This window comes from Dicentrarchus labrax, unplaced genomic scaffold (genome assembly GCF_905237075.1).
Source record: "Dicentrarchus labrax unplaced genomic scaffold, dlabrax2021, whole genome shotgun sequence".
Taxonomy (NCBI): Eukaryota; Metazoa; Chordata; class Actinopteri; family Moronidae; genus Dicentrarchus; species Dicentrarchus labrax.
The window spans coordinates 20,366,777-20,381,776 of NW_026136722.1; the positions used below are offsets into that span (position 1 = coordinate 20,366,777).

General features: G+C 39.8%; 2 protein-coding genes across 2 annotated transcripts in view; one reads left to right on the plus strand and one right to left on the minus strand.

Annotated features, from left to right (window-relative positions):
* LOC127355746 (disks large homolog 4-like) overlaps positions 1-6,880 on the minus strand; it is a 41,040-nt gene extending 34,160 nt beyond the window's left edge. Inside the window, exons 1-2 of the mRNA XM_051386876.1 lie at positions 6,642-6,880; positions 2,623-2,801 (exon numbers count right to left, since the gene is read on the minus strand). Coding sequence (XP_051242836.1) covers positions 2,623-2,659 — 37 coding nt within the window. The 5' untranslated portion in view covers positions 2,660-2,801; positions 6,642-6,880. The remainder of the gene's footprint in view (positions 1-2,622; positions 2,802-6,641) is intronic.
* Positions 6,881-7,404: 524 nt separating this feature from the next.
* The window catches only part of LOC127355750 (7SK snRNA methylphosphate capping enzyme), a 7,604-nt gene continuing 8 nt past the window's right edge, over positions 7,405-15,000 (plus strand). The window contains exons 1-7 of the mRNA XM_051386885.1: positions 7,405-7,478; positions 9,204-9,601; positions 10,335-10,597; positions 11,091-11,974; positions 12,045-12,257; positions 12,365-12,473; positions 14,624-15,000. The exon at positions 14,624-15,000 is cut by the window's right edge and continues 8 nt beyond it. Coding sequence (XP_051242845.1) covers positions 9,240-9,601; positions 10,335-10,597; positions 11,091-11,974; positions 12,045-12,257; positions 12,365-12,473; positions 14,624-14,676 — 1,884 coding nt within the window. The 5' untranslated portion in view covers positions 7,405-7,478; positions 9,204-9,239 and the 3' untranslated portion in view covers positions 14,677-15,000. The remainder of the gene's footprint in view (positions 7,479-9,203; positions 9,602-10,334; positions 10,598-11,090; positions 11,975-12,044; positions 12,258-12,364; positions 12,474-14,623) is intronic.

Below are 15,000 nucleotides of genomic sequence, written 5' to 3' on the forward strand. Positions count from 1 at the left end.
GACTCTACTGCACTCTACTGGACTCTACTGCACTCTACTGGACTCTACTGAGCCCTACTGCACTCCACTTATCTCTACTGCACTCTACTGAACTCTACTGCGCTCTACTGAGCCCTACTGCACTCTACTTATCTCTACTGGACTCTACTGCACTCTACTGGACTCTAGTGGTCTCTACTGCACTGTACTGGACTCTACTGGTCTGTACTGCACTCTACTGGACTCTACTGCACTCTACTGAGCCCTACTGCACTCTACTTAGCTCTACTGCACTCTACTGGACTCTACTGGTCTCTACTGAGCCCTGCTGCACTCTACTTATTTCAACTGGACTCTACTGGACTCTAGTGGTCTCTACTGCACTGTACTGGACTCTACTGCACTCTACTGAGCCCTACTGCACTCTACTTATCTCTACTGGACTCTACTGGTCTCTACTGCACTCTACTGGACTCTACTGCACTCTACTGGACTCTACTGCACTCTACTGGACTCTACTGAGCCCTACTGCACTCCACTTATCTCTACTGCACTCTACTGGACTCTACTGGACTCTACTGCACTCTACTGGACTCTACTGAGCCCTACTGCACTCCACTTATCTCTACTGCACTCTACTGAACTCTACTGCGCTCTACTGAGCCCTACTGCACTCTACTTATCTCTACTGGACTCTACTGCACTCTACTGGACTCTAGTGGTCTCTACTGCACTCTACTGGACTCGACTGAACCCTACTGCAATCTATTTATCTCTACTGGACTCTACTGAACCCTACTGCACTCTACTTATCTCTACTGGATTCTACTGAGCCCTACTGCACTCTACTTATCTCTACTGGACTCGACTGAACCCTACTGCACTCTACTTATCTCTACTGGACTCTACTGAACCCTACTGCACTCTACTTATCTCTACTGGACTCTACTGCACTCTACTGGACTCTACTGAGCCCTACTGCACTCCACTTATCTCTACTGCACTCTACTGGACTATACTGCACTCTACTGGACTCTAGTGGTCTCTACTGCACTCTACTGGACTCGACTGAACCCTACTGCAATCTATTTATCTCTACTGGACTCTACTGAACCCTACTGCACTCTACTTATCTCTACTGGATTCTACTGAGCCCTACTGCACTCTACTTATCTCTACTGGACTCGACTGAACCCTACTGCACTCTACTTATCTCTACTGGACTCTACTGAACCCTACTGCACTCCACTTATCTCTACTGCACTCTACTGGACTATACTGCACTCTACTGGACTCTAGTGGTCTCTACTGCACTCTACTTGACTCTACTGGACTCTACTGAGCCCTACTGCACTCCACTTATCTCTACTGCACTCTACTGGACTCTACTGGTCTCTACTGCACTCTACTGGACTCTACTGCACTCTAATGGACTCTACTGGACTCTACTGAGCCCAACTGCACTAACCCCAATCCTAACCCATAATAATAATAATAATAATAATAATAATATATCCATACAGACTGTATGCAGTACAGATACTGAGTACTGATAGAGTACTGATAGAGTATTGATAGAGTATTGATAGAGTATTGATAGAGTAGTGCAGTATTGATAGAGTATTTATAGAGTAGTGCAGTATTGATAGAGTATTGATAGAGTAGTGCAGTATTGATAGAGTATTGATAGAGTATTGATAGAGTAGTGCAGTATTGATAGAGTACTGATAGAGTAGTGCAGTATTGATAGAGTACTGATAGAGTAGTGCAGTATTGATAGAGTATTGATAGAGTATTGATAGAGTAGTGCAGTATTGATAGAGTATTGATAGAGTATTGATAGAGTAGTGCAGTATTGATAGAGTATTGATAGAGTAGTGCAGTATTGATAGAGTATTGATAGAGTATTGATAGAGTAGTGCAGTATTGATAGAGTACTGATAGAGTAGTGCAGTATTGATAGAGTACTGATAGAGTAGTGCAGTATTGATAGAGTATTGATAGAGTAGTGCAGTATTGATAGAGTATTGATAGAGTAGTGCAGTATTGATAGAGTATTGATAGAGTAGTGCAGTATTGATAGAGTATTGATAGAGTAGTGCAGTATTGATAGAGTATTGATAGAGTACTGATAGAGTACTGATAGAGTAGTGCGTATTGATAGAGTATTGATAGAGTATTGATAGAGTAGTGCAGTATTGATAGGTACTGATAGGTGTGCAGTATTGATAGAGTATTGATAGAGTAGTGCAGTATTGATAGAGTATTGATAGAGTAGTGCAGTATTGATAGAGTATTGATAGAGTAGTGCAGTATTGATAGAGTATTGATAGAGTAGTGCATTACTATCTGTAGTATTTTCAGCAGCAGGTTTCAGGAGGTTGAAGCTGACTGATGGTCTTAGTGTTTAAGTGTAATGAGTTGTATCAGTCAGAGGTCAAAGGTCAGACGGTGACCTCACTCTGAATACATGAACCAAATATTACTGATGACACGACACACACAGTGAGGAGGAAGAACAAACACAATACAGGAAATACATACAAACAACAAACAACAAACAATAAACAACAAACAACACACAGAGTGCTGTTTATTGTTTGTTGTTTACTTTTTGTGTTAATGTTGATAAAAACGTCTCACCTTCTCTCTTCAGCGGCATGTCGTCTCTCATCCACATAAATCCTCTTTAGGGATTTTACAAACACACACAGTGCATGCTGGGTAATGCAGTCCCTAATCCCTTCCCTGCCAGCAGACCTCTGACATACAGACGTTAGCCCCGCCCCCCTCCAGTAATCACACCACAGGATTGGATGATGCTGTCAGTCAGAGTTTGATTGACAGTTCAGTTATTGATCTGATGCCTCTAACTTCCACCCTTAGAACATTATAATGTGTGTAACATGAATCCACCATTAGAACAATATATTATATATTATATTATATATATTACCATATATATATATATATATTATTCTGCATTATATTATATAATATTTATATATATTATTATATATATTATTTATTATATTACATAATAATATATATACATTATTATGTAATATAATACATAATATTTATATATATTGTTATATAAATATATATATTATTACTGTTGTTGAACCTCCAGAGGAGCTGCAGCGCCTCCCTGAGGATCAGAGGTCAAAGTGCAGCAGGAACTCTCTTCTTTCCTTTATATCTTTATTTTACTGATTTATTCATTGTTTCACTTTATTCCTGACGCTCAGAGCAGCTCACACACGAGTTAATAAATAAAGTGTATTATTAATAATGTCACAATCTATCAATCAATAATTACAGTCTGATCAATGACAGTCAAACACTTCCAGCTGTTTGTGGCTCGGCGGCTGGAGGACGACGGGAAGTAGAATCATCAGAGTAAAGTAACTAAGTACTTTTACTGAAGTACAAATTGGAGGTACTTGTAATCCATACAAGTACATTAATCATTTATCAGTTTCACATAAAAACATTTCCTGGTTCACAGATTTCCCTTTGAATGAATTCAATATTCTGAAATATAGTTTGAATATGTGAGAACCGGGACGTTCCCCATCGGTTTGAGGAGAACCATTTGAAGCCTCCAGTTCGGTGTTTTGGTCGTCGTCGCCATGAAGGTAAGGTCACGTAAAGTGAGTTGCTCTGCTCTCATTGGCTGCTCTCCTGCTTACAGGATCTGGTATTCCAGATAAACAGTAAAATGTGTTTGTGAACAGAATCTGGATCAATATCTGATCAGAACTGTTTGACAATTTGATATAAGTCAAAATATACGTTAAACACACATAAACACACGTTACACACACGTTACACACACGTTACACACACGTTAAACACACGTAATACACACGTTAAACACACGTAATACACACGTTAAACACACGTTATACACACGTAATACATTAAACACACGTAATACACACGTTAAACACACGTAATCACACGTTAAACACACGTAATACACACACACATTAAACACACATTAAAAACACACGTTAAACACACATAAACACACATAAACACACGTTACAAACACGTAAACACACGTAAAACACACGTTAAACACACGTAATACACACGTTAAACACACGTAATACACACGTTAAAACACACGTTAAACACACGTTAAATAACTACACACGTTAAACACACATTAAGCACATGTTAAAAACAAACACATGTTAAAAACAAATTAAACACACGTTAAACACATAAACACACATTAAACACACGTTAAACACACATTACACACACGTTAAACACACATTAAACACACGTAATACACACGTTAAACACACGTAATACACACGTTAAATACACTTAACACACGTTAAAAACAAATTAAACACACGTTAAACACATAAACACACATTAAACACACATAAACACACATTAAACACACGTTAAACACACATTAAACACACGTTAAACACACATAAACACACGTTAAACACACATAAACACACATTAAACACACGTTAAACACACATTACACACACGTTAAAAACACACATTAAAACATTAAACACACGTTAAACACACATTACATTACACACACATTAAACACACATTAACACACACATTAAACACACGTTAAACACACATAAAAACACACATTAAACACACGTTAAACACACATTACACACACGTTAAACACACGTTAAACACACGTTAAACACACGTTAAACACACATTAAACACACGTTAAACACACACGTTAAAAACACACATTAAACACACACATTAAACACACATTAAACACACATTAAACACACGTTAAACACACGTTAAACACACATAAACACACTTAAACACACGTTAAACACACATAAAAACACATTAAACACACGTTAAACAGACGTTAAACACACATAAAGCACACGTAAAAACAAATTAAACACACATTAAACACACGTTAAACACACATTACACACACGTTAAACACACATTAAACACACATAAAAACACATTAAACACACGTTAAACACGTTAAACACACATTAAACACACGTTAAACACACGTTAAACACACGTTAAACAGACGTTCAACAGATGTTAAAGACACGTTAAAGACACGTTAAAGACACGTTAAGCACACGTTAAACACACGTTAAACACACGTTAAACACACGTTAAACACACGTTAAACACACGTTAAACAGACGTTAAACACACGTTAAACACACGTTAAGCACACGTTAAACACACGTTAAACACACGTTAAACACATAAACACATTAAACACACATTAAACACACGTTAAACACATGTTAAACACACATTAAACACACGTTAAACACATGTTAAACACACGTTAAACACACATTAAACACACATTACACACACTAAACACACATTAAACACACGTTAAACACACGTTAAACACACAGTTAAACAGACGTTAAAGACACTTAAAACACGTTAACACACGTTAAACACACGTTAAACACACATTAAACACACGTTAAACACACATTAAACACACATTACACACACGTTAAACACACGTTAAACACACATTAAACACACGTTAAACACACGTTAAACACACGTTCAACAGATGTTAAAGACACGTTAAAGACACGTTAAGCACACGTTAAGCACACGTTAAAGCACACGTTAAACACACGTTAAACACACGTTAAACACACGTTAAACACACATTAAACACACATTAAACACACATTAAACACACGTTAAACACACGTTAAACACACGTTAAACACACGTTAAACACACATAAACACACGTAAACAGACGTTAAACACACGTTAAACACACATTAAACAAACATTAAACACACATTAAACACACATTAAACACACATTAAACACACGTTAAACACACGTTAAACACACGTTAAGCACACGTTAAACACACATAAACACACGTTAAACACACACATTAAACACACATAAACAAACGTTAAACACACATTAAACACACATAAACACACATAAACAGACGTTAAACACACGTTAAACACACATTAAACACACGTTAAGCACACGTTAAGCACACGTTAAGCACACGTACACAGGACACAGGAGACCAACCTGATATAACAACACAATATAATGTTACTATAATGTATATATATATGATATAATGCTTTGGCTCAACAAAAAAGAAATGAACGCACACCTCGAGTTGTTGCATCAACTAATGATGTGCTGCATTGAATTCTGGGAATGTTGCTCTACGATCAAACGTGTTTAATGATCAGCTAATCAATAATTAGTAGCATAAACAAAGTCTATAAGGCTAAAACATGTTTATTTGTTCCAACTGGTTTTTAGACTTTATGAACTTTAAAGCTCAGTAATCTGAATGAACTAGAAGTGCTGTAACTATTTAAATAGTGACTGTATAGAGTGAACAGGTGGACCCAGACTGTTATTGATTACATACAATCACTGTCTGAGGAACAGATTAACATTGTCAGTGTGAGAATAAACTGTTTACTCTTACTTTAATGGAAACTGGACCAATAGTTTCTGATAAAAAGTTAATTTAAAATCAATAAGTTTACTGATTGTGGATGAAGTTTAGTTGTTGTTCACCCTCAGTTTTACCTCTCAGGTTCTCACTCTGGTTTAGACTGTTGGTGGACTATAAAAGAGTTATTCTGAATGTACCGTGGATACAGGTGAGGAACTCAGGTGTGTCGGAGGTTCAGCTGGTATGAGGACAGCCGCCATGGAGCTGTGTTACCTGCAGGCACGAACTCAGGGCACACAGTAGACACAGGAAGGGGCAGTTCCCGCTCTGTGGGGCTAAAAGAGGCGAAACATCAAACGTCTCCGGTTAAAACCGACAAACTCATTATGTGTGTGTTCTGGACTCGACGGCGCTAATCTTTCCCCGCGAAATCGTTATTTTCTATCGTTTATTTGGTGTTTCAGTCAGGCACCGATCAGGACGCCTCTCTTCCTCCCGCCTCCCCCCGAGCTGCGACCAATCAGACACGGACTCGGACCGAACGGCGCTCTGATTGGTCGGAGCTCGGGGAAGGCGGGGCTCAGCTCGGCACGCGATTGGCGGGCTTTGCCGTCGCTCACGTGGCTCCGCGGCTGTCCTATAAAAGCGCGAGGTTGCGATCCGGAGCGCGCTGAGGAGACACCAACAGCTAGCAGCTAGTTAGCAGCTAGTTAGCAGCTAGTTAGCAGCTCACACACACACACACACACACACACGCGCACAGAGAGCTCGGCGGGGGCTCGGGTTCACGTGCAGAGCGGGTTTTCGCGGGTGTTTAACGAGTTGTTTTTCTTTGGGGGGGGGTTGTTAGCTGCACGCTAGCTACTTCCTGCATGTTAGCCGGCCGTGGCTAGCTGGAGGAGCTAACTGTTTACCAGCTCCGGGGGGCGGGGTTAGAGTGAGGGGGCGGGGTTAGGGTGAGGGGGCGGGGTTGTAAACAGGTGTGTGATATAAACAGTTAAAGGTGGAGGACAACAGGTGGACTGCAGGACACAGTGAGTATTATTGATTGATTATTGATTGATTATTGATGACTCATTAATGAGGTAACTAAGTAAGATCAATAAATCTGTTTAAATATAAATATATAATATTATATAATATAATATATTTATTGTGTGGAACAAAGATCAAAGTACCATCAATGTATTGATCATTTATCAGTTAATAATTCAGGTGTGGAGGAGTCCTGTTGCTGCTGCTAGAGATTCATAATAACTAACTATAACTATAATAACTAACTATAACTATAATAACTAACTATAATAACTAACTTTAACTATAATAACTAACTATAACTATAATAACTAACCTTAACTATAATAACTAACTATAATAACTAACTATAACTATAATAACTAACTATAATAACTAACTATAATAACTAATTATAACTATAATACTAACTATAACTATAATAACTTATTATAACTAACTATAATAACTAATTATAACTATAATACTAACTATAACTATAATAACTAATTATAACTATAATACTAACTATAACTATAATAACTTATTATAACTATAATAACTAATTATAACTGTAATAACTAATTATAACTATAATAACTTATTATAACTATAATAACTAACTATAACTAAAATAACTAACTATAACTATAATAACTAACTATAATAACTAATTATAACTATAATAACTAATTATAACTATAATAACTAACTATAACTATAATAACTTATTATAACTATAATAACTAACTTTAATAATTAATTATAACTATAATAACTAATTATAACTATAATAACTAATTATAACTATAATAACTTATTATAACTATAATAACTAACTATAACTAAAATAACTAATTATAACTATAATAACTTATTATAACTATAATAACTAACTATAACTATAATAACTAACTATAATAACTAATTATAACTATAATAACTAACTATAACTATAATAACTTATTATAACTAATAACTAACTTTAACTATAATTAATTATAATTATATAACTTTATAACTATAATAACTAATTATAACTATAATAACTAACTATAACTATAATAACTTATTATAACTAATAACTAACTTTAACTATAATTAATTATAACTATATAACTAATTATAACTATAATAACTTATTATAACTATAATAACTTTCTCTGTTATAACTCACGCTTAACAGTGTTCTGACAAACACATCAGGTAATCACAAGATTAATGACAGACACACAGACACATACACACACAGACAGATACAGACAGACAGACAGACACACACACAGACAGACAGATACACAGACAGACAGATACACAGACATACAGACAGACAGACAGACAGATACAGACAGACAGATACACATACAGACAGACAGACAGACACACACACAGACAGACAGATACACAGACAGACACACAGACAGACAGATATACAGACAGACAGACAGATACACAGACAGACAGACAGATACACAGACAGACAGATACACAGACAGACAGACAGACAGACAGATACAGACAGACAGATACAGATAAGTGATTTAAATGGAAAGTTTTTCTCCGTCGGCCATTGAACAATCATTATTGATTATGTCTTATTGTAATATTAATATTTGATATGAATGATTTATTTAGAAAATAATTTGTGATTGGTCAATCAGTTATTGATTGATTGAGTCTCTACTTTGACGTCTTGAATGGTTTCTGTCAGTCAAACTCACCCCCCCTCCCCTCTCTCCCTGTAGATCACTGTGATTGGCTGATCAATATACAGGTGGAAGATGATCAGGATGTCATTGGACAAAGAGACTGTCCTCCCTCACCAGGTCAGCCCCGCCTTCCCCGCCACCATCAACCTATCGGAGCAGTCGCAGCTGGCTAAGACCCGCCCCCTCCGACCTAAAAATGGGCTCCATCCACCCGGCAACATCCAGCCCCCCCTCACCGCCTCCGCTCCGTCCACTCAGCGAATCGCCAAGAGGCGATACTCCATGGGCGTCGGCTTCAAGGGGCTGGCCAAGCGCCGTCGCCGCGCCAACAGTGACAGCCAATCAGAGCCTGTGCTGCCAAGTAACTTCCTGTTGGGCGGAAACATATTTGATCCGCTGAACCTCAACTCGCTATTGGACGAAGACGTCAACAAGTGAGACACGTGCTTCTGATTGATTTACCAATATATTGATTAATTGTTCCAGAACCTGCTGCTTTTAGCCCCAATTACCAGTAACCATCCCATTTTAATTAGTCCCAGTAACCAGTGACAGTCCCAGTAACCAGTCCCAGTAACCAGTCCCAGTAACCAGTCCCAGTAACAGTCCCAGTAACCAGTGACTGTCCCAGTAACCAGTCCCAGTAACCAGTAACAGTCCTAGTGACTAGTGACCGTCCCAGTAACCAGTCCCACTAACAGTCCAAGTAACCAGTAACCAGTCCCAGTAACAGTCCCAGTAACCAGTGACTGTCCCAGTAACCAGTCCCAGTAACCTGTCCCAGTAACCAGTCCCAGTAACCAGTCTCAGTAACCAGTGACAGTCCCAGTAACAGTCCCAGTAACCAGTCCCAGTAAAGTCCCAGTGACAGGCCCAGGAACCAGTCCCAGTAACAGTCCCAGTAACAGTCCCAGTAACCAGTCCCAGTAACCAGTCCCAGTAACAGTCCCAGTAACCAGTCCCAGTAACAGTCCCAGTAACCAGTCCCAGTAACCAGTCCCAGTAACCAGTCCCAGTAACCAGTCCCAGTAACCAGTCCCAGTAACCAGTCCCAGTAACCAGTCTCAGTAACCAGTGACAGTCCCAGTCCCAGTAACCAGTAACCAGTAACACAGTCACAGTAACCAGTAACCAGTAATATTAACATTAAACTCTGTCACTCCTCAGGGCGACCAATCAGGAGACACCAAAGTGCTCGCCCCTGCCATCACGGGGAGGAGACCCTGTAGAGATCCTTGTTCCTCGTGACATCACAGACCCCCTGAACCTGAAGGGAGGGGGCGGGGCCAGGAAGGGGGAGGAGGGAGTCCTGCTGTCCCCCCTGAAGACCAGGAGGAGACACAGGAACAGACACCATGGAGGGGGAGGAGGGGGAGGAGAGAGGGAGGTGATACCAGCTCGACTGTTTCCCTCCACAGCTGGACTCACAGGTGAGTCTGACACACCTGGATCAGTACGGACTCCTAGTGACTACCTGATCAATCGATTGATTGAAGAAAACTGCTAATAACCTCTTAATAACTTACCAATATGTTAATAAGTTAATAACTACTAATAACATGCTAATAACCTGTTAATAACATACTAACATGTTAATAACGTTCTAATAACTTGTTAATAACACACTAATAACCTGTCAATAACATGTTAATAACCTCTTAATAACTTACTAATATGTTAATAACATACTAACATGTTAATAACATTCTAATAACATGTTAATAACATACTAACAACATGTTAATAACATACTATTAACCTGTTGTTAACATACTAACATGCTAATAACGTTCTAATAACTTGTTAATAACACACTAATAACCTGTCAATAACATGTTAATAACCTCTTAATAACATACTAATATGTTAATAACATACTAATAACTTGTTAATAACCTGTTAATAACTGTTGTTGTGTTGCAGTTCCTCTGTTGACCAGAGAGGGCAGTGTTGTAGCGTCTCCTCTCCCCTGTGAACTCAACACGGCCATCACCTGTCGAGATGACATAGCCCCGCCCCCCATCCTCCCGAGGAGACACACCCACCCTCCGCCAGGCCACACCCACAAGCCTGGTAACCAGAGCGACAGTCGCCATCGGAGACGGCGCCGAACCACCTCGACGAGGTCGGCAGACACCAACAGCACGGCAACCACCGCTCAGCCAACCAAATTCCAGACGCCGCTGGTGGGAGGGGCTAAAGCTGGCAGGTGTGGAAGAGCGCAGCCCGACTCCAATCGGCCACCACAGAAGAAGAAGGACAAACACCGCTACCAGTACGGCAACCACAGCTGTTACTATGGCTACCACGGTTTCTATGGCGACAGGTGGGAGGGGCGGGTCGGGGCAGAGGAGGACCCGCGGCTCCGCCTCCTGGAAACCGATTGGTTCAAAGACAAGAGGGTGCTGGACGTGGGCTGCGGCGCCGGCCACGTCACGCTCGCCATCGCTCGGAGGTTTGACCCCGCCCACATCCTGGGGGTGGAGCTAGACGGGCGGCTGGTCCACGCCGCCAAGCAGAACGTCAGACACTTCCTGTCACATGACCTTGTGGCGGAGGGGAGGAGGGGAGGAGTGACGTCTTCTTCCTCTCCTCCGAGGAAGAGGGAAGAAGGGGAAGGAGGGGGAGGAGGGAGGGAGGAGGAGGTGAAGAAGGAGGTGATGGAGGAGTTCCAGCAGGCTCTGTCTCTCCTCTCCTTCCCCCTGTCTTTCAGAGTGAGTCGAGGTCCTCTCTCTGCTCCTCCTCTCCTCCTCCCTCCATCCTCCTCCTCCTCCTCTAGGTTCCCCAGTAACATCACCTTCATACAGGTGAGTCTCTCTCTCCACCTGCTCCGACCTCAGCCCTGTGACATCATCACCGCTGTGACTCCTCCCACAGGGCGACTACGTGTCAGAGCGGGAGGCGTGGCCCGGCCGGGGTCAGTATGATGTCATCGTGTGTCTGGGCGTGACCAAGTGGGTGCAGCTGCAGTCGGGTGACGGGGGCGTGGTCAGGCTGTTCAGACGAGCCTATCAGAGCCTGTCGCCGGGCGGATTACTCATCCTGCAGCCGCAGCCGTGGAGCAGCTACAGCCACAGCAAGAGGGCCTCGGTAACGCCTTAATATACTGACTAATATCTATATTAATATTTATATTATTTATATTTACACTGGATATATTTATATTTATTTAATATTTTTGAGTTTGTGTCTGTTAGGAGTCGACGTACCGTCACTACAGGACTGTGAGACTGAGACCTGAACAGTTCACCTGTTACCTGATGGACACTGTGGGCTTCACCTCATATAGACTGCTCACACACACAGGTACACTCACACACACACACACACACACACACACACAGGTACACTCACACACACACACACACACACACACACACACACACACACACACAGGTACACTACACACACAGGTACACTCCACACACTCCACCACACACAGGTACACACACACACACACACACACACACACACACACACACACAGGTACACTACACACACAGGTACACTCCACACACTCCACCCCGGTACCCCACACACCCCCACACACGCATAAAGTTAAACCTACATACATACCTACGGAAGCATATTGCATTCACTTGAAAATTAATTAATTTTTCTGATTTTCTGATTAATTTTTTTTTTCCTGTTTTTCGGACGTATTTTTTTTCTGAGTTTAGAGAGCATTTGAAACAATAGAAGCATTAATTCCTTTATTGAGAGCTCGATTTAACGGAAACAAACATAACCGGCTTGTTTAGTTCAATCAAGTTTTACTTTGATCTGGTTTCAGACTCTGGGAGATAGTCCCGTCTTTAAGTCATATAGATGGTATTATCATTAGTTTGTCGACTCTACACAGGAACCTGAGGACTGCTAGACATAGCAATATATACAGAGCAATATATACAGAGCAATATATACGGGAATATATACATAGCAATATATACATGGCAATATATACAGAGCAATATATACAGAGCAATATATACAGGGCAATATATACAGAGCAATATATACAGAGCAATATATACAGAGCAATATATACAGAGCAATATATATACAGAGCAATATATACAGAGCAATATATACAGGGCAATATATACAGGGCAATATATACAGAGCAATATATACAGAGCAATATATACAGAGCAATATATACAGGGCAATATATACAGAGCAATATATACAGAGCAATATATACATGGCAATATATACAGAGCAATATATATACAGAGCAATATATACATAGCAATATATACAGGGCAATATATACAGAGCAATATATACAGAGCAATATATACATGGCAATATATACAGGGCAATATATACAGGGCAATATATACAGAGCAATATATACATGGCAATATATACACATGGCAATATATACATGGCAAAATGGACCCGGTACAGTAGATAGTTGAAGATGGGGCATTGTGTGCGGTCCATGGGAGTCACTGCAGGTTGGAGGTTCTCGCAGGAGTTCGAAGTATCTCGATAATTCAGAAAAATGATTACTCTGAAAAAAACAGGAAGAATTATTAAAAAAAAACAAACCAAATAATAAATTACAAAAAACAGATTTTTTTTTCAAGTTAATGCAATACACTTCCGTACATACCTTCAATACCATACAATGTGCAATATTCCATACCATAATGGGCAATATATATAAATATATTTAACACTGTATATAGCACCGTGTTTATTTTACAAATGTACACCCTCCTCAGGACTGTGAGCCTGACCTCCCTCTGTTGTACTATTACTGTATGTCCTGTGTTTATATTGTATATATTTCTTATTCTTTACACTGCTGCTCTTTAATGTCATCGTACATTGTACAGTGACAATAAAGCTATTCTACTCTATTCTACTCTATTCTATTCTATTCTACTCTACTCTATTCTATTCTACTCTATTCTATTCTACTCTATTCTATTCTATTCTATTCTACTCTATTCTATTCTACTCTATTCTATTCTACTCTATTCTATTCTATTCTACTCTATTCTATTCTATTCTACTCTATTCTACTCTATTCTACTCTATTCTACTCTATTCTATTCTACCTTTCTATTCTATTCTACTCTATTCTATTCTACTCTATTCTACTCTTTCCTATTCTTTCCTCTTTCTACTTTTCCTCTATTCTATTCTACTCTTTTTTCTACTCTTTCTCTATTCTACTCTTTCTATTCTACTCTATTCTACTCTTTCTACTCTATTCTATTCTACTCTATTCTACTCTACTCTATTCTATTCTATTCTATTCTATTCTACTCTATTCTATTCTACTCTATTCTATTCTACTCTATTCTATTCTATTCTATTCTATTACTGTTTGTAAACAGTGTGTGCTCCGTGGCTTCACACAGATATTCCTGGAAATACACACACACACACACACACACACACACACACACACACTGATAATACTCTGTGTGTGTTTCCAGGTAACCAGCGGCCGATCTACCTGTTCCATAAAGGCCACGCCCAGAGGAAGTGAGGTCACCAGGACAGGATGTGACGCCTCTCTCTCTGCAGCACGCGGTCCTCCCGTTTCCACGGCAACAGGCTTGGACGGACCGACAGCCGGAGCTGGCAGCTAATTGGTCGAGCTGGTTTAATGACATCACAGAGGAGGACGGACTCTGATTGGACAGCAGAGTTTCTGTGGATGTGATTGGATGACATAAACTCAAGGAGCCAAAGCAAAGGATTGTGGGTCACATTGAGTGACCTCAGGTCCTGGACTGTGATTGGACACTGACAGGAAGTGACACGTCATTCGCTGTTTGTTTGTTTTTGTGAAAATAAAGAGAATTGATCG